The sequence below is a fragment of the Siphateles boraxobius genome, unplaced genomic scaffold (assembly GCF_051911475.1).
Source record: "Siphateles boraxobius isolate OS27281-9 unplaced genomic scaffold, OSU_SipBor_1 31, whole genome shotgun sequence".
Taxonomy (NCBI): domain Eukaryota; kingdom Metazoa; phylum Chordata; class Actinopteri; order Cypriniformes; family Leuciscidae; genus Siphateles; species Siphateles boraxobius.
This window is the reverse complement of record NW_027508931.1, coordinates 16,170,770-16,197,268: the sequence shown is the minus strand read 5'-3', so window position 1 is coordinate 16,197,268 and position 26,499 is coordinate 16,170,770. Positions and strand designations below refer to the sequence as shown.

At 39.6% G+C, this 26,499-nt stretch overlaps 1 protein-coding gene and 1 long non-coding RNA gene across 3 annotated transcripts in view; one reads left to right on the top strand and one right to left on the bottom strand.

Annotated features, from left to right (window-relative positions):
- The window catches only part of LOC143696964 (uncharacterized), a 466,435-nt gene that overhangs the window by 82,459 nt on the left and 357,477 nt on the right, over positions 1-26,499 (top strand). The window lies entirely within an intron of this gene.
- arhgef17 (Rho guanine nucleotide exchange factor (GEF) 17) overlaps positions 1-26,499 on the bottom strand; it is a 103,735-nt gene that overhangs the window by 13,253 nt on the left and 63,983 nt on the right. Inside the window, exons 3-10 of one of the 2 annotated variants that reach the window (XM_077193887.1) lie at positions 22,446-22,523; positions 19,460-19,642; positions 6,921-7,037; positions 5,817-5,909; positions 4,631-4,816; positions 1,515-1,565; positions 1,314-1,423; positions 359-444 (exon numbers count right to left, since the gene is read on the bottom strand). In XM_077193887.1, coding sequence (XP_077050002.1) covers positions 359-444; positions 1,314-1,423; positions 1,515-1,565; positions 4,631-4,816; positions 5,817-5,909; positions 6,921-7,037; positions 19,460-19,642; positions 22,446-22,523 — 904 coding nt within the window. The remainder of the gene's footprint in view (positions 1-358; positions 445-1,313; positions 1,424-1,514; positions 1,566-4,630; positions 4,817-5,816; positions 5,910-6,920; positions 7,038-19,459; positions 19,643-22,445; positions 22,524-26,499) is intronic. The other variant, XM_077193888.1, reaches the window with a different exon arrangement.

Below are 26,499 nucleotides of genomic sequence, written 5' to 3'. Positions count from 1 at the left end.
AATGGACCGAAAACCGCCTTTTAAATATTATAGGTTGTATTTTTAATCAGTTTGAATATTTTGGAAGTGAAATATGAAAGGTGAATATGGATTATTGAATTTTTACTAATGAAAATGTGTTTGAAATGTTTTAAATTTAAATATTCACAGCTTAAATATTCAAACATGCTAAATTTCAGCCCATAAAAATGCAAACCCTAAAAATACAATGCATTAAATACAAGCAGGGTTAATGCAATGCAGATTTTTTTAAAGTAGTTCAATTCAACAGGCTTTTTGTTTCAAAAACTTTTGGCATTATTTTACTTCCATAGTAAACATCATGCCATACTGATTGTGCGTGTGATAATAACGCTACCTTTAACCACCTCCACATCTTCTATGGGCAGTTTCCACAGGAACTTATATTTACTCGAGGTGTCAATGACACTAGCAGCGGAATATCTGAAAGAGTAGCAGAGAGATCATTTAATCATCAGTCAAGGATATTTCCAACATGAGCTTGATAGTTAAAGATCTAGTCTTATATCTGAAAGGGTTAATCATAAAAAATCCCCACTGAAGACACTTAAAGTCCTAAACGTTCATTATTTACGTCCATTATTATTACAATGTTATATGCTTAGAGACATGAGGTAAAACAGTCTCTCGTGACGCTTTGCTGATTCAGCTGTGCGCGTCATGTGTTTTGGAGGAGAAGTGGCTTTGGAGGGCTAATGTTTTCAAAGCTAACTTGCTATTGCTAGCTTCTTTGCAATTACCTTTAAATTATTCCCGCAAACACAAAAAGAAATGGACGATGCTGTTGAAACTCGCCGTTATGGTAAGGGACGTGACCTTTCCCAAACACGCTCAGAGTGGTTGACCAATAACAATACACTGGTCCAGACAACTAATTAGAACACACTATGCTTTTCAGAAGGAGTTCATAGAGACATGAACTAAACCGTGTTACTGACAGACTGGGAAGTGAGGTTCTGCAACAATGTCAAATATAAGGTGTTTTTTGAACATTCAAGCATGAAAACCTATTCTTGTAAACCCAAAAAACAAAATTAAGACTGAAAAGGGGCATAATAGGTCCCCTTTAAAGCATCTGCTAAATGAGATAAGGTACAGACTATATCGGTGCTGTTTTCCTGACCGTCCACTAGGGCGCAGTGTTATTCAGAGATAAACTGCATTGGCTTTGGACTGCAGAGCAGAAGAGCTCAGGGGACTCTGGTGTTTCTAAACCAAACATCAGTTTTCCCAGGACCTCCTCACATCTATTGACTATTAAAAGAAAGCTGCAAATGCGCATCAGAACTTACAAACTCATTGAGCTCCTGCGAAGAGATCCAGACTTCCTCTTTAGCGTGGTGCAGATGAGCAGATCACTGAACAGAAAGAGAGATCGGTCCTTCTTACCGCCCACCGTTTTCTACAGTAAAGAGAAGCACAGAAGTTTAGAAAGCTCATAATTTTGGTAAAAATTATCTTATTTCTTTTATGAAGAGCTTATTTGTGCTCACCGATTCCACCACCATCTCTTGTCTCAGGAACTTCCTCTGTGGATTCATGATCTGACAGGAAAAAATCATTATTACGTACCACCAAAGGGCAAACATACTTCTTGAAGCTTATTTCCGCCACAGAAAAAAAAAAAGAAGCTAATTGTGTCTTTTTCTCTGACAATTCAGACTTTTTTCTATAATTGCAAGTTTATATCTTGGAATTCTGACTTTATGTCCCAGAATTTTGAGATCTAATTCGCAATTGCGAATTTATATATATATATATATATATATATATATATAAACCTGGCAATTCTGATTTTGTTTTGTAGAATTGTCATCATCATCATCATCTTTATTTATTGAAGCATCTGGATTCCACAAAGTTCCAAATAGTAACAAAGTTCAGCACAGTAGGCAAAACTAAAGAAGGATACATGCACAATAAATACGTAAGTAAATAAATAGAAACGTGGATATGATGCTCAAAAGGAGTAGGCAGAAGCTTAAGCTTATTAACGCCTACCCCGTTTTATACATTTTAGCAGTAGTTTCATTTACTAAAATCAACAAGACTATTGAAACATATTTATATTGACCTTTTCCAGTAACTATACAATCAACAATAATAACTCACAACAATTCTGATGATTCTAAGACAAGGAAAGAAGAATCGTCAATTAGTACAAAAAACCCATCATTGCCAGTGACAATTAGTCACCAATCTTTTAATTTGCTCTTTTGTTCCTTATTGTTATGAATTCAATGCATTTAATGGCCACAATTGATTATAATTATAAATAGTTTAATTATATTATCTTTATTATCTTACATTATCTTTTTAGTTTACCAGTCATAAAAATACAACATAAATAGATTGCCCTGCAGCTAATTCCCTTTCCAAATTTAAGGATGTTCTTCCATCATGTACTTAGACAGTATAACTTGTTTATACTTTGATGTGAATTGATAAATGAATGGGCACTGCTTAATTTGGGCTCTCAGGTTATTCCAGAGCCTGACACCACACACAGACACACACATACTTTTCCTCGTAGTTCTGAAGGCTGGTACTTTAAGTTGGCCATAACCTCTCAAATTGTAACAGCTACCTCTTTTTATGAATAGTTTTTGAATATTTACTGGTAGTAGGACCCGATTTGCTTTATACACTAATTGTGCAGTATAAAAATCAATTAAGTCCGTGAATTTAAACATGTAACTTCGTGAAAACAATATATATGTATGTTCGAGGTATCCTACTTTATGAATAACTCTAATTGCTCATTTTTGGAATATTACAAGGGGATGTAGGGAACTTTTATAATTATTACCCAAGTTGGGTAATATAATATATATAATTATCAGGTATCAGGTATCAGCTTTATTGGCCATGTTTGCAGAAACAAACTAGGAATTTGACTTGGTAACAACAAGGCTCTCAAATTACATCACTCATTAACTGCAACAGGCTACAACACTCACATGACATACAAACACAGAGTAAAGAAATGTATGTTAAAACAGAATATTGTTATATATTTAGTCTAACAATACTTAGTCTGGCAATACCGTGGCAATTACAAGTGCAGGAGAAAATAAAGGCATGAGGTAGATGTTAGTTGACTATGTCCAGTATAAAGGTAGGGGCAGTTTCTGAGTATTTAACAGAGTAACTGCTTGGAGATAGAAGCTGACTTTGTGTCGGCTGGTTTTAGCATACAGTGCCTTGTATCGTCTACCAGAGGGGAGGAGGGCAAAAAGACCAGGATGACCAGGATGAGGGGGGTCTGCAGAGATTTTTGCTACCCTTTTCCTGAACCTGGACAGGTGAAGGTCCTAGATGGAGGGAAGGTCAGCTCCAATGATCCTCTCCGCAGCCCTTATTGTCCGTTGCAGTCTGGCCCTGTCCCGTTGGTGGCTGACCCAAACCAGACAGTGATGGAGGTGCAGATGACAGACTGAATGATGGCTGAATAGAATGTGATCAGTAGGTCCTTTGACAGGTAAAACTTCCTTAGCTGTCTTAGGAAGTACAACCTTTGCTGCGCCTTTTTTAGGACACAATCAATGTGGGTGGACCACTTTAGGTCCCGTGAGATGGTAGAGCCCAGGAACCTAAAGGAGTCCACAGAGGACACTGTGTAATTCTGGATGATGAGTGGATGTAGTGGGGGGGACCCTCTCCTAAAATCCACTGTCATCTCCACAGTCTTCTTTGGATTTAACTCCAAGTGATTTTGACTGCGCCATTGGACAAGCAGCTCCACCATATAATAACATATATTGTGATATGCACTACCGGTCAAAAGTTTTGGATCGGTACGATTTTTGTTTTTAAAAGAAGTCTCTTCTGTTCACCAAGGCTGCATTTATTTGATTAAAAATAATTATTTTTTTTACAAAAACCTGTAATATTGTGAAATATTATTCCAACTCAAAACAGCTGTTTTCTATGTGAATATATAGTGAAGGATAATTTATTCCTGTGATCAAAGCTAAATTTTCATCAATCATCAATTTTCCAATCTTCAGTGTCACATGATCCTTCAGAAATCATTCTAATATGATGATTTAATGCTCAAAACATTCATTATTATTATCAATGTTGAAAACTTTTATTTCAGGATTCTTTGGTGAATAGAAAGTTCATTTTTTAAAATATATTCACATAGAAAAGTTATTTTAAAATGTCATAATATTCAAGAACATTTTTAATTTATTTTTATTTTTTACTTTTAATCAAATAAATGCAGCCTTGGTGAGCGGAAGACACTTCTTTTAAAAATATTAAAAACTTTTGACCGGTAGTGATTAAAAAAAATCACTTTTTTATTTTTGTATTCTTTGACGAAAAAAGCTTAAACTACTGAAATCAATAGCACATATTTAGTCAACGTGAAATAGCGTTTTCCAGCAAACATGTAAAAAAGAATATAAAGGTCGACTAGTTGAAGCAACAATTAACTAGTGGATTAGGTAAGGGGAGGCACGTTTATTTTTACAGCCTATTTCATACACATTTCACACACAATGGGCATGAAATAGGGATATTTTACATAATAGGGATTTAAAAAATAATCTTTAAAGATGCATAAATAAAAATAAGAATAAAAAATAAGGCTGATTTATACGTCTCTCACATGCTCCACGCCCTCGATGTGCGCTTCGATCTCCTGCATGACACGCGTCTCTTTCTCCAGCTCCTCCGCGCTCCGTCTGCCCTTGTTGATCCTCTCAGCCAGTCGCTTGATGTTCTTCTGGGCTTCCAGCAGAAACAGGTAGTCCGGGTGATCCTCAGGAGTGTGTTTCAGAAGATCCTGAAGCCCACAAACAGAATGTGTCATTTAAAACCTAAACTACCAAAACAACTGGAAGTAATGAAAAATAAAATACACATAAAATGCATGGATAGTTTCGGTGTGCTTACAGTGTAATAACAGTGTAGTTAAGGTAACGATATGGGTTAAGGTTTGGTTTAGGGGTCGGTTCAGGGATAGTACCTAGTTATAACCCAGTTATTGTAATTGCTATAATAAGTACCTAGTATGCACATGCGGAACAGGACTGTAAAATAGCTTTGAATGTACAGTAAGCATTTTTGTCCTTAAGATTAACAGTAAAGATGGGTAAATAAATATTAAGTAGCTTAGCTGTAACCACACACAAACATACCTGATGTCAGGGCTGAATGATTTGGGAAAAGTAAAACGGCAAAGTTTTTGCTTAAAATTGTGATTCAAAATGCAAAAAAACAAAAAATATTTTTGGTTTGCTGTGCTTGTTTGAAAAGCTGCATAATTTGGCCATAAAAACAAATCCTTTTATTGTCATTTATCAATTTGACTATAAAAAAACAATAATAACTTTTATATTAAATGTAAATATAGAATTTAATATAAATAATTTTATTTTACCATAGAACTGTAAAATTACAATACTAAAATGTATGTCTTAATTTCTTAATTAAACCATTGAGCTTTTATTTGTGGAAATCTGCCAAATTTAGGTTTATAAACGCTTCTCAATAAACATATTTGCTGAAATAGATAGTGCATGTTGTATTCCCAAATAAATGTTTTTAAGTAACAAGATGCATTTACTGCAAACCAAGGCTACGCATATGTTTATTTAATTCAATTGCAGCCTTTGCGATTTGATAATGCACTAAGACACATCGTAATTTCGATTTTATTTCAATTCATCATTCAGCCCTACCTAATCTATTCTAAACAAGCAACAGTACATGAAAAGAAAACGTATAAATAAAAACGAACAGACACAAAATGGTAAAAATAAAAAGGGGAAGGTTAGTGTCACCTTAACTAGCAGCTCGTATCGTGGGATCCGCTGCACTGGCTTTATCATCAGATCACCCAGAGCTTGTTTCTCCTTATTCTCACGCATGCTTTGCTGAGAAGGAAAGAGAAAGAATAACAGAGAAAGAGAACACAATCAAAACAAAGTTTAGAAGTACTACCATACTTTATCTTGATTTCAACTTTATGTGTACAGTTTATCCAACCATGCTTTACTAGATAACTTTGTTTAGGTTCAGTTTGCAGAGTTACCATTAGAGGGCAGTAATCTTCGAACAGCTGAGTTCAAAAACACCTCAAGCATTTTATGATTCAGCTGAGAACATGATAAATGAAAGATAAATATGCATTTAACACTAGGGAATTTATGTCCTTTTTTAACCCAGTTAAATGTATTATTGTTAACTAAAACTATCTAAAATCATTTTTATAAATTAAAATGAGGCTGAAATATAAATAAATATAAATATTAGATGGAAAAAACTTACACTTTAAAACAAAAATGAGAAATGTTGTCATGGCAACTAACTGAAATAAAAATGTGTAAGTACTACAAGTATTCAAACTAAATCTTATATATATATATATATATATATATATATATATATATATATATATATATATATATACATACACACAACCTTATGTAAAACCTAATATTAAAAAATAAAATGCTATTTCAAAACATTCATGAATATAAAAGTATAGAAATAATACTAAAATAACACTGGTTTACCCTCATCTCCAGTTAAAGACATTAAAAGTCCAACACAAATACAGAAAATGAACCCTGTCTTTCTCTGTTTTAACAGGTCATAGTTTGCACAATGACAAAATCCATATATTTAAAGTTTAGCTGTGCCAAATGACCATATAATGTCCAAGAGCTGCCAAACAGCCTCTCGAGGGGATAATTGTAGTGTACACAATACACACACACACAGAGAGAGAGAGACAGAGAGAGAGAGAGAGAGAGAGAGAGAGAGAGAGAGAGAGAGAGAGAGAGAGAGAGAGAGAGAGAGAGAGAGAGAGAGAGAGAGAGAGAGAGAGAGAGAGAGAGAGAGAGAGAGAGAGAGAGAGAGAGAGAGACAAAGCCGAAATGTACCTCTAGAAACTTTAGGAAAGCAGGTTTGGCTTCCTTTGCAATTCTCACTGCGTCTTTGGCGTTCATGAAGTTGTCGATGTATGCTGAATAAATATTGGCCAGGATCTCTTTGGAAAACTGAGGAGAAAGTGGAATCATTATTGATCAGCAATGTACAGAATAGCTGTGCACCTTTATTAACATCACCCCTAGCCTGCTAATCATTGCTAGACACGTTTTAAGGAGCAATACTGTCCTTAGAGAATTCTGAGTTATGTTAGCATATTTAAAAAATAACAGTACCATAGTGCTTTTTGATATGTTTGATACTAAAATGGCTTCCTATCTGATATGACAACTCTGAGTAGTTATCTTTGTGGATGGATGGTGTGTGTGGACAGGAAGTCCTCAAATAAATCTCCTTAGCTTGTCGTGAGGAATGACAGCTCACTGGCAGCGTGTGACTCAGACTGTTCTGTAATGTTTAACTCTAAAGCCACAGGGGGACAATTTACACCCACCAGAAACAGAGGTCCTGCTTTACAAGCCCTGAAGAACACACTAACACATCTGCAAACTGTCTATTCCATTGAGGCTTTCATTTTCACACTTTTTTTTTTAAATAAATAAATAAAAAATATTTGAAACTTTCTGTACAGCCATCTGATGCTCATGTTTCCTAAAGCCTAGTTTGCAGTTGTACTGAACATTAAAGTGCACATGATGATGATGTTGTGAATTCTCTCCCATTAAGATTAAGGTATGTGACGTTTTAAGTTGCGTTGTGTGCAAATAACGCAGTGCAGCGTTCTCAGCATGTACGGACTGTAATTGCCTATACACTAAGCTACTCGAGTTGAGCGATCATATCGCGTGCACACATTCATGTGCAGTGTTTATGTGCGAGATAAAGTTTGTGACTAAGTACGTTTTCCTTCCATGTATATTGTTTATAGCGCAGTTGGGATACAGTGTGACAATCTGTGTTAAGTTAGAGCATATTTGTGATGTAGTTGATGTTTAGAGATCTTTCTAAGTGTAATTTGACCCTGCTTAAAGAGCGGATTATCCCACTAGCATCGCGGCTCGTATTGTTCATGTGTACTAGTTATTACCTCGAAGTGCATTTCTCCGTGGGATAATATCCTTCACTGGTTGACATTTATTACTGCCTGTATTAATGAGACAGTCCAATTTCTATAATCCATATTTTGGTGTTTTTGTCAATTTCATTGCACTATGCAGTTTGTTATTGCAGACTCATACTAAATATATTTCTCGATTTAAATTTCATGTATCAGTGCACTTTACATGTTTAAATTTGAGTTTACAATCTCTTAAGTTGTTGAATATTTTTAGACAGTATTTATTTCTGCTATATTATATATTTCAGAAACTACCTCAAATACACTATGTGCATCGCTCTTATGCAATAAACAGCTAAACTCTATCTGATGACTCCGACTCCCTGACCAGAGCTTTCTAGCGGTCAATAATATAATCCACCAGTGTTGAGTGGGGCAATCCCCAACAAATGGTCCTTCGAGTTGGAGCTATTGACAACTGCAGTGATGTCATCAGAAGAGCGATCAACCTCTCTCCCTCATGCTGAGACGTCAGACAGACCCTCGCGGCATCGTCGCACACCCAAGCATCTGGAGGAGTATCTCCTTGACTACAGCCATCACAACCTGCTCTTTCCTACCCACCTACAGCAGAGGTGCCAGCGGAGCAGAGAGGAGCAGCAGCCGCAGTGGGCATAATTAGTCAATCCCTACCAGCCTCCAGCCAGGGTGAGCATCCAGCCACAAGCTCCACAGACTTATTAAGTATGAGTAAACTGAGGGAATTAATGAAGTCTATCTCCAGAAAGGAAAGAGATGAGGCTGCTGATATGGTGGCGCTTCAGAGCAAACTCAAGCAGTATGAAAAATGACAACGTCGGCGTCAGGAGCTGATGAAACATATCACATCATTCCTGAGGGAAAGAGGGGATGAAGAGGTGCAAAGTGTAAAGCCTGACACACCACCGACGAGATCACCTCCAGAAAACTCACCTCACCCGAGCCCTTCATCAAGTAATTCTTCCTATTCATCACAGTCACCTGACATTGAGTTACATACCAAAGAACAAGGACATATGAGTGCCACAGAAATAATTGTAAGGACCACTACTGCAGGGACAGATCCCTTTAACCCTGGTTTTATACCAAAACAGCCAGTCACTTCACTCCCTTTGTACTCACCAATTTTGTCTGGTACGTTACCTGCCGCCGTGCGCCAACACCAAGATGCTACAAGAGCAGAGACTGTGCCACAACTGCTTAATACACAGTTTTGACCTTCTGACGATGCTGGAACTGCATGTCAGCCTCAGGTGCAGCCACAGCTAGTAGCTCCCACGCCAACCAACCAGCCTCTCAGAGTGCCTTACATCTATACAACAGTGGCACCTTCTCCATGACAACCTGTCGCGGCTCCACCTGCATCCATTTTTTCAGTTCCTCACTATACTACAATGCCTCTAGTAGCGTCAGTGCCTCAAACCCTGCTCAGTGCTTCAGATCCTGCCATGAACATTCCTGTTCTCGCAGGCACTTCTCTACATCCATTGAGCCAGCCACTGAAGTGACCAGAATACTTGGTGCCTCACCGCCCTTTGCATGCAGCCCCCCAGCCAAAGATTCCTGATTTTGTAAATGACAACGAAAGGGAATTCGCTAACCTGAAGTTAGCACTGGAAAAACTTCTGGAACCTCATGCAGAGCTAGATGAGAAATACAAGTACTACATCTTGCTTGAACACCTTAAATAGCCTGAAGCACAAATGATTGGCCAGTCCTGCCACCATCATCCATACCCGTACTCTGCAGCTATACAAGCTCTTCAGTTACAATATGGCCAACCCCATCAGCTGGCGCAGAGTGAAATAGCAGCAATCCTTACAGCACCAGAGGTAAAACCAAAAAGTTGCACGCAGTTTTCAGAGTTTCGCTCTCCGTGTCTACCTCTTAGTGAGCATGCTGTTATCTTTGGAGGGACCCAGAGGGGTGGAGTTGAACTGCTGCTCGCATGTGGATCGTTTGGCTAGTAAGCTGCCAAAGTACTTGCGAGATGGTTTCATAGAGTTTCTCCAGCTACAAGGGAAGCTCAACTCCCCTAGCATTAACCCGTACAACCTACAAGACCGCAGGGTGGCTCCATGTCAAAGCTCAGCAACAGAGATTGTATAGTAGGTTAGTGCAAGCCTATCAGTATGAAAGAGATCCCATCAGTTCAAAGGAGAAGAGTGCAGCTAAACCAAAAAGCCGAAGTACAGCCTTGTATCATGGTGGAGCACCCACTGAGGATAAAGCATCCCCCAGTCCTAAGGTGTCTTGGAAGAAGACCCCCCTTAAAGTCAACTGCCTTTTCTGTGGCAGCAAAGACCTATATTAGATGACGAAGCACAGCGTACCAGGATCCTACCTATTGCTGTCCAGCAGCTCCAGCTTAAAGGTGAACCTGAGGTGAACACTTCATACAGTCCGACTAGACACTACTCACCTCAATGGCTCAAAAGTCACCTTTGATATCTCTCCAAGAGGTAACCCAGAGAAACGCTATCAAGTGTTTGGAGCATTCACAGCTTCTGGCATTGATCTGGTGGAACAGTCATACCCAGTTCAAACTCTTCAGAGACGGTATGAACATCTAAGAGGAGTTCCGTTACAGCCAGTTCACAAGGTACGTCCATTGGCGCTTATAGGTTCAGACCAAGTTCACCTTATCACTGCTAAAGAGCCTATTCGTCAAGGCATCAAAGGGGGACCCGTGACAGTTTGTACAGCTCTTGGCTAGGCACTCCAAGGGGCAGAAAGGAGTACTACAGGCCGAGAACCAGTGCAGCAGTGTTTCTTCATCTCCACTGACCACCCAGACGATCTTCTCAACAGAAATGTGGAGAGGTTATGGCAACTGGATGTGCTGCCCTTTCGTAACGAGAAACTGGTTGTCCGGTCTAGGCAAGACAAAGAGGCTATGCAGTTGCTTGAGTCTCAAACGCAGCGAGTCAATGTCAAGGGAGTACAGCGTTACGCCACCACTCTTCTGTGGAACCCAGGTGCTCCAGAACTTAAGGGCTCCATGCAATCCGTCCTTGCAAATCTGAGGAGCACTGCAAGGAGACTCCAGATGGACCCTAAAAAGGCCTCAATCTATTCAGGAGAGATTGTCTAAATTGTCTGGATATTGCTCTAAAAGACCTGAAGTTTCACAGTCAGAAGTAGTATCCGAATTGAAAGGCCTAACCTGCTACTCTGTAATGGTAGTTGAAACAGAGTCCAACCATCCCGATGTTACGCAATTCAAGACCTGGCGAGAGTTAATGTGGGCAACTCTACAAGCCTGTCAAGGGGCGGCCGCATCGAACAGTGCGATAATGACTAACAGAGAGGTGGAAGTTGTCCTGCTGAGGGCATGTCAAGCTCAGAGCTTCCCGGAAGAGTTAGCTGCCCTTTGGGCACAGAAATTGATTCCTGTGCACAGTCGATTAGTCAGTCGATTAGTCAACCTTGCTTCAGAGTGGGACTCCCTGACCAACAAGATACGAGTTGGGGGGCGTCTAAGAAGGCTTGCAAAATCAGACCCAGAACAAATCCACCCCATTGTACTGGAGCCAAGACACGCAGTAACAAAGCTCCTTATTCAAGAATTTGATGAGCATATGTTACATCCAGGAGCTGAAAGAGTCTACGCAGAGATACGGAGGCAGTACTGGATTCTCAGAGGACGCCAGGCTATCAAGCACCATCAACTCCATTGTCAGCCCTGTCAGCGTTGGAGAGCGCAGCCAAAGTTACCACAAATGGCAGATTTGCCAGCAGAACGTCTCCGTCTACTCTGTCCACTCTTTTATTCAACGGGAGTTGACTGCTTTGGCCCATACCTGGTCAAAATAGGAAGGCGGAATGAGAAATGCTGGGGCCTGATCTTTAAATGTCTCACAACCAGGGGAGTTCACATCAAGCTTCTTAATTCAATGGATGTTGATGCCTTCTTTCTTGCACTCCGCCGGCTCATAGCCAGAAGAGGTCAACCCGGCGAGATCCGTTCAGATTGTGGCATCAACTTCCGTGGGGCAGAAAGAGAGCTATGGGAAGCCTTCTTTCGCATAGTCAGAACTCCAAATCCATCTGGGAGACTATCAAATTGACTTCAAGTTCAAACCGCCCAGCGCTCCACATTTTGGCGGAATATGGGAGCATGAAGTCCGCTCTATAAAGAATGCTCTCCAGGTAGCCGTTGGTAACCAAGCAGTCACAGAGGATGTTCTGTCAACAATCCTAGTAGAAGTGGAGGGGATCCTCAATTCGAAACCTCTATGGGGCGCCGGGATGCATCTCTCCCTCAGGTGGCGTATTCTCCAGGAGACATGGGGCGGCGGAGGTGGGGTCACTGTCAAAACATGGCGGACCAATTCTTGATACAGTTCACCAGAGACTACTTGCCTACGCTTGGCATAAAGCTTCAGAAAACCTGGAGGTTGACTCTGTTGTACTGATTGTGGATCCGCAACTCCCAAGAACTCAGTGGCCCATAGGCAGAGTTTGGAAGACATTGCCCATCAGTGACGGATGTGTGCGAACTGTTGAAGTTGTCATTGACGGTAAAGCTTACATTAGACCAGTTGCGCGCTTGATACAGTTGCCTGCTCTAGAAGGTAACATCAAAGACAGTTAGAGAATTCCCTTGATTACTCATTTGCTGCTCAATTGTAGGGGCGGCTGTTGTGAATTCTCTCCCTTTAAGATTAAGGTGTCTGAAGTTTTAAGTTGCGTTGTACGCAAATAACGCAGTGCAGCGTTCTCAGCACGTACGAACACAGTGTAACTGCCAATTCACTAAGCTACTCGAGTTGAGCGATCATATCGCGTGCACAGATTCATGTGCAGTGTTTATGTGCAAGATAAAGTTTGTGACTAAGTAAGTTTTCCTTCCATGTATATTGTTAATAGCGCAGTTGGGATACAGTGTGACAATCTGTGTTAAGTTAGACCATATTTGTGATGTAGTTGATGTTTAGAGATCTTTCTAAGTGTAATTTGACCCTGCTTAAAGAGCGGATTATCCCGCTAGCATCGCGGCTTGTATTGTTCATGTGTACTAGTTATTACCTCGAAGTGCATTTCTCCGTGGGATAATATCCTTCACTGGTAGACATTTATTACTGCCTGTATTAATGAGACAGTAAAATTTCTATAATCCATATTTTGGAGTTTTTGTCAATTTCATTGCTCTATGCAGTTTGTTATTGCAGACTCATACTACTATATTTCTCGATTTATATTTCATGTATCAGTGCACTTTACAGAGATGTTTATATTTGAGTTTGCAATCTCTTAAATTGTTGAATATTTTTAGACAGTGAGTATTTATTTCTGTTAAATTATTTATTTCAGAAACTACCTCAAATACACTATTATGTGGATAGTCACTCTTGTGCAATAAATGCCTAAACTCTATCTGATGACTCCGACTCCCTGACCAGAGTTCTGCAGCAGTCAATAATATAATCCACCAGTTTTCAGTGGGGCAATCCCCAACAAATGTAATTAAATAATTTGATATTTTCGTTTATTAAATAAGGTGAATGACCTTTAGTTTCATGGTTTTGTTTTTGTTTTTGACTTTCACACGGGACTTGGGTTGTATGATATCTAATAAAACTAATAAAGCAAGATAATGGCCCCTTCTTGTAGCACAAATAGTTCACCACAATGCTAGGTTGTTGTGGGTGACTCTTAGCATGTTGCTATGGTTACAAATGAGTTCTGATTTTTTTTCCATACACTTTTTTTCTTTGTAATGTTATGATGCAGTTCTTATGAAGAAAATGAATGAGAACCTTAAAAAACACAAGCTTACAGAGATGAGCATAAGAGCATGTTTTACTGATGCCTGGTCTCGCAGACCAGGCTTAAGCCTAGTCCCAGACTAAAATGCATTGTTAAGCTGTCTTAACTCAAAGCAACACACACTGGTATATCTTAAAATATATCAGTACCATTGTTTTGTCTGAAGATGCAGAGCAGTAATGTTTTTATGTTTATAAAGCTACTTAAATGTCCTAATTTATCTAAGGCCGACTCCTGTCTTCATCTAAGGCCCCGTCTGAGACAACTATCTTAACCAGGCCTGAGACTTAAATGCACAGGGTTCAGTACAGCCCTAAAGCCTTAAAACAGAATTGTGGTGTCTAAACGAGCAGCGGATCCGACTGCTAACTATCGAAGTTTGTCAGTTTGCGATTAATTTAGACAGAGCCCATAAAAATCCTGCATTTGATGTGCGAATGTGAATCTGACAGGAGTGTCTAAACAACGTGTAACTAGCGGTCGTGAGGCGTATTTCTCCAAACCGGGGCAGAGGGTCAGACAGATTAAAGCCCAACACTGAGACACTTAGCATTCCTACAGAGAGAACAGACCTTCACCTTACTTTGAACAAATGTTAGGCTGCATCCCAATCAGCATAATTACACAATGCACCAAAAGTGGTGGGAAAGTACAGTAAAATACAGTTCCAAAGTTGGAGTTGGTAAGATTTTTTATGTTTTTGAAGAAGTCTCTTATGCTCACCAAGGCAAATATAAATAGTATTTATATTTTTTCTTAATACTGTAAAAAAAAAGTGAACAAAATAGTGTTATTATAATAATTTGGTAATACTTTACAATAAGGTTTCATTAGTCAACATTAGTTTGCTTTAGTTAACGAACTAAAAATGAACAATACATCTACAGCATTTACTAAATTTGCTAACATTAGTAAATGCACTGTAAATCAATATGAAAAAACAATGAACGACTGTATTTTTTATTAACTAACATTAACAAAGATTAATAAATACTGTAATAAATGTTTTACTCATTGTTAGTTCAAGTTAGTTAATGCATTACCTAATGTTAACGAATGAGACCTTATTGTAAAGTGTTCCCAATAATTCTTATTTTTATTTAGTACTACTACTAATAATAATCATAATTATTGTCATACTGATCTAGAAGCACCAAATTTGTGTGCCAAAATTATGGTGCCATGCAAGTAGGCAAAACAAACCTGGTGTTCTTTATCATTTTTTTGTGAATTTTAAAATCGCAAAGCAAAATTTTAACTAGAAAAATCAGATCAAACATTTTTTTCCCCAAATCGTGCAGCCCTATCAGCATGTTCACAGTTGTCTTGTTGTTTCTTTTTACAGGGACCAGATGCCATTGATGTTTCCAGCAGACTCAAACTTTCACACAAGTCTCTTCGAACTGTTTTTTTTTTTCTGAGAGCGTTGCACCAACATCAGGAGGCTGTTCAAATTCACTGGACTGATTTTCTACATGAACATGGTAAAATAAGCTCCATCACTTACTATTGACACCAGGGCAGTTTTTTCATCAGTGCATGGCAAACACATTGGAAATGCAAGGTATGTTGAACAAGAACTGTTTCAGGAATGGCACAAAGGTGTCTGTGTATAGATCAGTGTGCTCAATAATGTGCTTTTTTGTCATTTGATATTTTTGTCATTCATATACACTCACCTAAAGGATTATTAGGCATTTTGGTACAGTGAACTCATTGTCATGTTCAAGAAACCAATTTGAAATGATTCGAGCTTTGTGATATGGTGCATTATCCTGCTGGAAGTAGCCATCAGAGGATGGACATGCTCAGGTAGGCTGTAGCATTTAAATGATGCCCAATTGGCACTAAGGGGCCTAAAGTGTACCAAGAAAACATCCCCTACACCATTACACCATCACCACCAGCCTGCATAGTGGTCACAAGGCATGATGGATCCATGTTCTCATTCTGTTTACGCCAAATTCTGACTGACTACCATCTGAATGTCTCAACAGAAATCAAGACTCATCAGACCAGGCAACATTTTTCCAGTCTTCAACTGTCCAATTTTGGTGAGCTCTTGCAAATTGTAGCCTCTTTTTCCTATTTGTAGTGGAGATGAGTGGTACCCGGTGGGGTCTTCTGCTGTTGTAGCCCATCCGCCTCAAGGTTGTGCGTGTTGTGGCTTCACAAATGCTTTGCTGCATACCTCGGTTGTAACGAGTGGTTATTTCAGTCAAAGTTGCTCTTCTATCAGCTTGAATCAGTCGACCCATTCTCCTCTGAGCTATAGCATCAACAAGTCATTTTCACCCACAAGACTGCCACAAACTGGATGTTTTTCCCTTTTTACACCATTCGTTGTAAACCCTAGAAATGGTTGTGCGTGAAAATTACAGTAACTGAGCAGATTGTGAAATACTCAGACCGGCCCGTCTGACACCAACAACCATGCCACGATCAAAATCGCTTAAATCACCTTTCTTTCCAATTCTGAGATTCAGTTTGGAGTTCAGGAGATTGTCTTGACCAGGACCACACCCCTAAATGCATTGAAGCAACTGCCATTTGATTGGTTGATTAGATAATTGCATTAATGAGAAATTGAACAGGTGTTGCTAATAATTCGTCAGGTGAGTGTATATATATATTAGTGGTGGGCCGTTATCGGCGTTAACGTGAGACTCTTATCGGGCGATAAAAAAAATATCGCCGTTAATCTATTCTCACAGTTGGGTTGGGATCATAAAATAGCTTTTTCGAATATCGTTATATTTTCGCGGAAATCGCGCAGCAGGGTATTTTCCTGTCAGGGACACAAGGTGTATACTTTTACATGTTACGTTGGGCGACGTTCCTCTCGTTACTTTACATCCTGTTAAATGAGTTTATTCCAAGCGCGCTGTATCTTTTTTATGGGCATGAGCGATGCTCAATTTACAAATGAATCACTCTTTTGGGTCGATTCTGTTCAAAGACTTCATCAAACAAGTTGGCAGATCTGTCTAAATCGGTTCGCGAATCAGTTCTGTTCAGTTCCTCACGCACTGAATCGTCTGAAGCGCGTTCAATCACACTCGACATGGAGTCGTAACAGGAAGATTTAAGAACATCAAGAGCTACAGTTTAGTCTAGTGAAAGCAAATCTGCAAATGCATCATATTTTTGCCAGCGATGAAGATCTTTATTAGTTGAACATCTTCGTAAACTGTCTGTGAATGAATGATTCCACAGGACGATACATTCGATTTCATTTCATTCAGGTAATACATTTTACAACCAAACAGATTATTACGCCACGATAGCACTACTAAAAAGTATGACATTATCCGTTGGACATATACATTAATTTATAGGCTACAAAAAAAAAAAAAAAAACGCTTCAGAGCGTCGGCGCACTGGCAAAGGTTAACAGATTAAATAAGCTACCATTACAGTTTATGAAATGAACACCCGCCATCCCGCGGTAATGTGTGTGTATTGCGCAGGGGCATAGTCACACGAATAGTTTACATTGATTGAAACTAATTTGTTTAAAAAGGAGGAGGCTATTGCCGGTAAAGGCAGGTTCACATAAAATCATTATGACATATGACATTATTTTTTGATCTAACGAGCATCTGGTTTGGCGATGCAAAAACGGACTGTAGCTGCGTCGTGCTTATTGTTTTTTTCTTCTTCCATGTCTAACATGACATGGACTTCTTTTCGTCTAACATGACGAAAACATGTTACTTGTTCAATTAATTAAACAGTTTGTTTGATGACAAATCGCTAAAGATGAAATTGGCCTCCCTTTCTGTCATTGTAATTGTGCGTTTTATTTATTTATTTTATTTTATTATTTTTTTTTAACGATATTCGACTTTTGCTCCTCTATTGTCGAATGGCATTTTTGGCAGAAATTCACAACCCTACGCGAGGCGAACTATTCTCAAAGACTTACTTTTAGTCATTATTTGGTTAGCACACATATTCTGAATGCCTTCGGCAGAATTCAAATGAGCCATTTTAATCTAGATTAATTCCAAGATTCCAGTGAGATTAATCTAGATTAAAAAAATTAATCTATGCCCACCTCTAATATATATATATATATATATATATACACACATAGATAGATAGATAGATAGATAATGTTGTATAGTAAATAAAATTCAAACAATCAAAAAAGCCATTCTTTTAATCTCCTCACATTCCTTCATCTAGTTCCCTCACAGTCCCATTCCACAGGGCCATTAGTGGAAAGATTCATTGTCTTTCCAGGTGTGAAATGCATCAATATTCATGATCATTCACGCATCCTCACATATGACCTTTCTAACACAAAACATGCCTTACAAATTTTAAATCAATATATTGTTTTATGTGAATGAGTGGGCAGGATGATTTTCACATCGTTTCAAAGCAAATATTCAGTTCTCAAAAATCTTCCAAACAGATATTCAGGATGGGTTTTATTGCCTCAAAAGAACAATTTATTTGAAATAGAAATCTTTTGTAATTTTATAAATGTCTTTACTGTCACTTTTGATAAATTTAATGCGTCCTTGCTGAAAAAAAAAAAAATTCCTTCAAAAGAACATGAAAAAAAACTTTCAGAGATGGCACTTAGGATGAGACGAAGACCTAGCAGCAGGAGAAATTGTGTGTGTGCGTGTGTGTGTGTATGTGTCAGAGACAGGACGGCACCAGCATCATGACAGCCTAGACCCTAACAATGAAAGACCAGTGGGTTTAGACAGTATGGCGACCATGTCAACTAATAAGCCTACAACGTGCACGTCATCCCTTTAGTATGGAAAACAAACACCTGCTAGATGTCAACACTTCTGTCAGTACTTTCCGAGAGCAGACGACCGGGGCAGAGTGGCTCCAGCCTAGCGTTCACACACTCTCTGAGCGGATCGCTGGCTAACTGAACCACCCATGTGTTAGTAACGCTAATGAGAGGCCAATCACAGAAGATGAAGAAAACCATCAAAATAAGACATGCTGTGTTAATGTATAGTGTATACATTAAATATAGTGGGTACTGGGTAGACTATTATGATTTCTATTGATTATGGCCAATTTTATCCAATTTGTTCATAAGCTATTTCTGAACCAGAGAAAAAAACTAAATTTGACAGGCCTTAACGGCTGTAAAATTACATGGGACGTTTAAGCAAACAATGTTATAAACCAAAAAAAAATAAAAATCCATGGCTGCACACTTCTACTAGGCACTTAAAGTATGTATTTCACTGGGCATTTAACTGGTAAAGTGACTTTTAGAGCAACTCTGGAGAACATGCAGACATATTTCAATATCAGTCTTTTTGGCCACATCGCCATTTAAGTCCATGACCCTACTTTTGATTTATTCATTCAAATTTTGACAAATTCATTGCGGAAACCATAGGGCCCTATATAAGCTTTCAATTATCAATATAATTTAATTCAGGGAACACTCGTTCTAATTATGCATACTACTTGGGACAGATAGTATGCAAATAAGAACAAAGCATTAATCCTCCTCATACACAGATCTATATTAGAAAATCCATCTGAAAATGTACAAGAATTACAATTACAAGAATTTCTGGTGTAGTATTTTCAACATAACCTACTATGATTTGGGATGCTATTCTCACATACAACACGGTGCAAAAAGTAATAAAACTGGGATTAGGTTCTCACCGACTGAATGAGCACATGTCCGATAGTCTGTTTGTCATGCCACTGGTTGACACAGTCCAGCACCTGCTCCAGGAACTGCTCATGATGTTCTAGAATCTCAGGGATCTGGTAAAACATCTCGTCTACCAGGGACGGGTCACAGAGCGGGGAGTTCTCCGGGTGCTTGAGGGGCTTCATGTAGCCCTGATACCACAACAACAGAGAGAGACAGAGGAAATCAATAGTTTTATCTACATGGAACAATTTTTACTTTTTAGTACTGAATAAAATACAATCGACATTTCCATCACAGTGCATTACGGCATTAATTGCTGAAATTAAAAATGCTGTCTAGTTAAAACCACTAAACTGTGTAAACAAATGTTAACATTTAAGTGTGTTTGACATACTTAGACCATGAACTGGATATGCAATAATAAATATAAAAGAATATGCAATTATAATGAATATCCATAACTAAATATAAAGGAATTTGCAATAAATATGCATGAATACATTTAAAGGAAAATGCAATAATAATGAATATGCATTAATAAATATAAAGGAATATTCAATAAAAAATAATATGAATCAAGAATGATAAAGGAATATACAATGATAATGAATACGCATTAATAAATGACAGAATATATGCATGTTTTTGTGTTTGCATGTGGTGGTCTGGGACAGACTTTGATTAAAGGAAATGCGTGACTCCCCCTTTGGGATGTAAACTGTATCACATCAAATACAGATAAACATTCTGCTCCTCTGTCTTTACGGTCACAAAACCAGGATTTTTTAAAAACCAAACTTCTGTCTCATTTGTTTTTTTCATTTGAATTAGTCAACATTAATTGTCATTTGTAACCCATTTTACTTCCATAAAATGACGTATTAATGGGTAACAGAACATTAAAAAAGATAGAAATACGTATAGATTTTTGTTTGTTCTTAGTGCTATATTATTCTTATTAGCACTATATTAGTGCTATTCTTATTCTATATGTATCATAAATATAAATCATAAAATAATAAAAATTGAAAATTCAGACTAGAAAGGCATTTCATAACTATATCCTAAATGACAATGAAGTAATACCAGATATGTGTAAGAAGGGTCCAATTTGACTTTTAAAAAACTGACCAATTTGGTTGGAGATCGAAAATTCCAATTTTGGAATCGGACACTTAAGGTCAAGAATTGGATACTTTTAATAAAATTAAAACTTCCATTCCTGTGTGTGCATTTTAATGTGATTTCAAACCATTTTCAAGAGCAAGAAGACGGGAAAGAGAACTCAATTCAGCACTTGTGCGGCACGCTGCTTTCTTTGCGCACACACAGCCGCCTCTCATTTAGTGCGCGATACTGAATTGAGTCATTATAGGCATCTTCTTGTGCTTAAACACACAAATACACACAAAACTATGTCAAAATATTCTCGTAAACAGTTTTTTTGTCTTAAGGGAACATAAACAGTTGAGAAAGAAAATGCATGTGTAACAGTATATTGGATCCTGCATGAGCTTTTAAAGCGACAGCAGCCTAATAAACCTGCTGTAGTCTGTGTAATTAACGTTAATTAAAGAACAAAAGAAAAATAAAATCACTCACTGATCTTGACTCTTGTAACTTTAATAAGGAATAATCTAAGCTTTATTTATAAAAAGAACACTATGCAGTGTTATTTTACATTTGATTGCAATTTCTGTACCTGAACTTTCTTTAGTTGTATTTTTTGTGTGCTTTTGCTAATTTGTTTATTTGTTCTTTTTTTTATTTCGGTTTACTTGTCTTCAAAATGCTTTTACCTTATAAGAATCGGAATCGATAAGCAGAATTGGAATCACTAAAATAAAATAAAAAATACCTAACCCTACTTACCGACAAACAAAATATCCCTGAATACATACAAAAACATACAAAATAGACTTTTGTATTACCATGGTACAGTGATGTATAAGATGGTAACATCATATACTATGATATTCACATTGTACTTCAAAAAATACCTTGGTATTACCAATGCCAAAAAAGCATGTTAATACGATAGTACGTCTCCAAAAAAAACATACCAACACAGTGTGTTTATCTCAGGTTAGATGTTTTGAGTAGCGCACATCTGGCCAATGCGCTTGCAGCACCTCAAACGCCCTAAAACGTGCCCGGAGACACACTGTTGCCATGATAAACCGCTCTCGTCTGTCATCCGTCCATCATGCACCTCTCCACACCTTCCTCTAGATCTCCCCATCATCACTTTAAGGTGATAAACTTGTGCTTGTGCGTCTCTCTCATTGTTTGCTCAGCCAACCACGGTTGACCCTCTGCACACCGTTTACACGTAATGATGTTGACTGGAACGCAATCATTTACCCACAAAGATAAACTGTTTCCTTTAACACAGAATGAAAGTATAAATGCTGGTGAGAATTGCTCAGTAATGGGGGCCATTTTGGAGGTGCGTTGCCTGCTGCTCGCTCACCTTGTTGCCAGAGCAACGGATGCAGCTGCTGGAATTGGTTGTGATGAGTCAGGAGAGATTACAGAGATTGTGAAGTCAGGAGAGATTGTTTCTCTCTTTTGCTTATTAAACTCAGTATGCAGCTTCCGCTCTCGCTCTTACAGCGAGATCATTATCATTACGTTGTTGTTCAGTTCTGGTATTTATTCAAGGTCTGCAAATGATTTATGATATTAAGAATAATATTAAAAGGTTGATGGATAAACACAAATAGCAAACACTTTATGATAAAGGGCTTTTCTTCATTTTTATGAAAAATGTTATGCAACTTATGTAGTTTGACCATTATGTTTGATGTGTTGATTATGTATGTGCATTTACTGTCCACAAAAACTGTGCCCAGTAGTAAACCTTCCTTTGAATATGTCCTCATTTGTGAAAACCAGCCTGTAGTCATTATTATTAGTTTTAAATAAGACTAATAGGAGTCTATTTTATTCATTTAGACAGCTACATGAATGTTTGTGGGTGTTTCATACCTGAGTGAGTGTGCGCAGAGCGTCAACGTAAGATTGTTCTGTGTCCAGTAAAGTCATCATCACATGTCTTCTCATATCCTGTAGAGAAAAATATGTCAATATAACATACTGCATGTCAAATAAAACACATTACATATTACAAACAATAATTATTCAATACATTATAAATCAAATAATTATAAACAAAGGAAAAAAAATTAAGATAAATTAACAGATAAATAAATAAATATCTTCGACAAATACATGTAGGCACAATCCTGGAGACTCAAGCCTAGGCCTACACAAAACGCCCTTAAAAACAATAGTAACCAAAGTTTTGACCAAAATACTACAATTAGTATACATTTATTAGAGGTGCTTGCCACTTTTCAAAGTTACTTTTTTAAAACGTCTAACATTTAATGAATCAAAAACTTTGCAGTGCATGAAAGATTCCTCAAATCATGTGTCTTGATAAGGAGAGATCTGCTGTTATTTTACAATGGCTATTTACTGTCAGTCCAGATCCGATTTTTGTTAATATCCAACACAATCTCATGAAAGTGCGTAACTATACAACAAATTTCATTACTCGTGCCATTTATACGCCAAAAATGTTTTTTGCATGCATTTGCTACGCACTGAAAACCCCTTGGGTAGGATGAGGGGTGGGGAGTGCATGCGTATTACACACCATAAAGTGCAAAAACTGCATATCATATAGACGCAAAAACTATTTTTGGCATATAAATGGCACGAGAAATAACATTTGTTGGATAAATACGCACTTTCATGAGATCGGACTACAATTTCCGATTAGAATCTGATCATAGCAGGTGTGAAAGACAAAAATAAATAAATACATAAATAAATTCGATGAAAATCATGAAATGAGATTTTGAGCTACCTTCCGTTTTGAGCTACCTTCATATGTGGTTTGAAATCCTGTTTAAATAGCATTTCTGGAAATCCGTTTCCGTCTGACCGCTATAATCGGATTTTGCCTGATTTATATCTCTTTCTCATGCCACGTAAAACGTTAATATGTCAGACGTTGTTTTAGGAAACATGCTGAAAGTCGTTGCGAAAGTCGGACGAGCAGAAAATGACAATATAACTGAGTTCCCTTTCGAGAGGTCTCTCGTATTGCGCAAGTAGCTTACGCTATGGGAAAACTCCTTTTCTCGAGAAAATTGAAGCCACATTTTTAAAACGCAGTGCAGCTGCACAGCGACATACAGCTGAGCGCCTTAGCTCACTCATTGGCTGTGCTGCTGCAAATGCACGAACCTATGGCGAGTTGGGTAGGATGCACAAACCAGTCAGGACGATTCGTGCCCACGCGCCAAGAGCCCGCCAGAATGGGCGTGGCTTATAGCTATATAAGCCCCCATTTCGCCATAGAATTCAGATTTAATCTCCTTCAGCAAGTTTTCACTTCGCTGACCTCCAGATGAAAAGCCTCGCCGCCGTCGAAAAGCGTTCAGCGGAACAAGCAACCTGCTAAGCAGCTCTGAGGATGCCGGCTCCCTGTTTTCAACTGGATGCTGCCTTCAGCCCGCTGTTCTGCTGTGCCATCCGGCACGCTATATCCTTTAAAAGCTAGTGTGTTCGCAGTTGCGACTCACTTTCTAAAAGAGCAAATTACCAGACGTTGTTTCAAATGCCTCGGGTCACCTGCACCTCGTGCAGAGGCCCTCCCTTCAGCAGAGATAGTCACATCCTCTGAGCTTCCTGTCTGGGCCGTGACCACGCGCGGAAGCTGCACTCTCTAAGAGCGGCTGCCCGGAGTGTGATGAAATGGCGTTCTCCACCCTGTGGTCTAGTCTGGCCATCGCCCACGACGACCCCGCGCCTCCCGCTCCACCTTTTCCTCTGATCGAGCAGCGCAAGAAAAAGCATCGCGACACAGAGGATGCCAGAGCGGAAGAACACGAGTGAGCAACACGCCAGCCCAGTCCCCGCGTGCCTCGCTCCCTCACAGAGAAACGGCTTCACCGGTCCTGTTTACTCAGGCGGACCAGCGCCCCTCTCAGCAAGCGGCCGGTCTCGTCTCTTTTGGGGGATCAGACGAGGAAGATGAGAAGGATGACAGCGTTTCTCTCGCTGCATCTGAATGCGAGGAATGGGTGGGAACCATGACTGATCCCGCGCCCTCAACACAAGCCAGCATGAACGAAGTGAGAACCAGCTTTGACACAGAGCCTCTCCTTGTGTTAACTAAGGGCGTTGAAGATCTTGGGCTCGAGTGGTCTTCGCCTGAGGAGCCCACGTGCAACAGGCTGGACGAATGGTTCCTGCAGGGTCGCCGACAGGCCCCTCAGCAGAGACCAACCCCCTTCTTTCCAGAAGTGCACGACTAGACCGCACGACTAGACCAACGCTCTTGACCGTCGACAGCGCTGTGGAAAAGGGGTACAAAGCGATTCCTCCCCTCGAATCAACCGCCCAGGTGATTGGTAGGTGCATGGCGAACTTGACGGTGCTTGAACGTCATCTTTGGTTGAACTTAACAGAGGTGATGGATGCAGATACGGCAGCTTTTCTGGACTCCTCTATCTCCACCACCGGTCTGTTCGGCCAACCAGTCAAATGTTACACCAAGGCTCAGAAAGCGTCGGAGACTATGCGTCACTTCCTCCATAGACGAACCAGAGCCACGGGGACCCCGGCCCAAGATTGTGTTGGACCCGGAGCCTCGGAAGCCTTCCTAGCCACGGTGACAGAAAGGAAAAGAGAGTGTTTGAGTCCCGCCGAGGCCGGACCAACCTCCAAAAAGATCTGATGTACTAATGTAGATTGTGTGCCCACTATGAAGTATGCACCCCTACACATAAACACTGTTTCCACAGTGTCAGTTTTTCCCCCAGCTCGCACTGGAAATGCATTGAATGTAGGTTGTGTGCTCACTATGAAGTACGCACCCCTGCACGTAAGCACTGTTCACACAGCATCACAAACACAAAACAACTGGGTGGCCAGGTCCCTATCATAAAGTGGCCCATCCCCAACTTCATTCAACCCCTAGCTATGCGGGCCAAGGCCTGGGAAGCCATCCCCTAAATATCAAAATGGGTGTTGAACATAATAAAACGAGGCTACTCACTACAGTTTGCTCGCAGATCCCCGCACTTTCTATCTGTGGTCGAGACATCGGTGAGAAACGACGTGGCTCACGTCCTTCGCACCGAAGTGTCAAAACTGTTAGTGAAAGGGGCTGTAGAGCCAGTCCCCTTATCACTAAGCAAGTTGGGCTTTTACAGTCGATATTTCCTCGTTCCAAAGAGAGATGGTGGCCTCAGGCCCATCTTAGATCTCAGACACCTGAACAAAGCGCTTATGACGTGCCCGTTCAGAATGCTAACAACCAAACAAATCCTTGCGCAAATTCGCCCGGGGGATTGTTTTTTCTCAGTGGATCTGAAAGATGCTTACTTTCACATTCAGATGGCACCCCATCACAGGCCATTCTTGAGATTCGCCTTCGAGGGCCAGGCTTATCAGTACACAGTCCTACCATTCGGGTTGTCCCCAGCACCTCGTACGTTTATGAAGAGCATGGGCGCAGCTCTCGCCCCCCTGAGACAACGGGGAGTGCGAGTGTTGAACTACTCTTGCTAGCACTGGCATCAGTCAAGCAAGTGGGTGATTTGCAAGCACTCTCAGGGAGCGCTTCCTGCCTTGAATTCGGGCCCAACGACTACAGAGTCATCCTTAAGCTAAGGCACGGGTATGTTTCTAAAGTGCTCTCAACTCCGTTAAGAGCGCAGGTAATTTCGATGTCAGCTCTTCCTTATTCAGAAGACGAAAGAGATGCGAACCTACTCTGCTCTATGAGGGCTCTCAGAGTCTATTTGGAGAGTTCACCCCCCTTCAGGCAGTCAGAACAGCTCTTCGTATGCTTCGGAGGCCACACCAGGTTTTGAGGAGGTTTTGCGGTCACGAAGCAGAGACTGTCAAGCTGGATAGTTGATGCTATCTCGCTGGCTTATGAGTCTAAAGGCCTCTGTTGTCCGATAGGCATCAAAGCTCATTCCACGAGAGGCATGGCCTCGTCGTAGGCATGGTCGAGAGG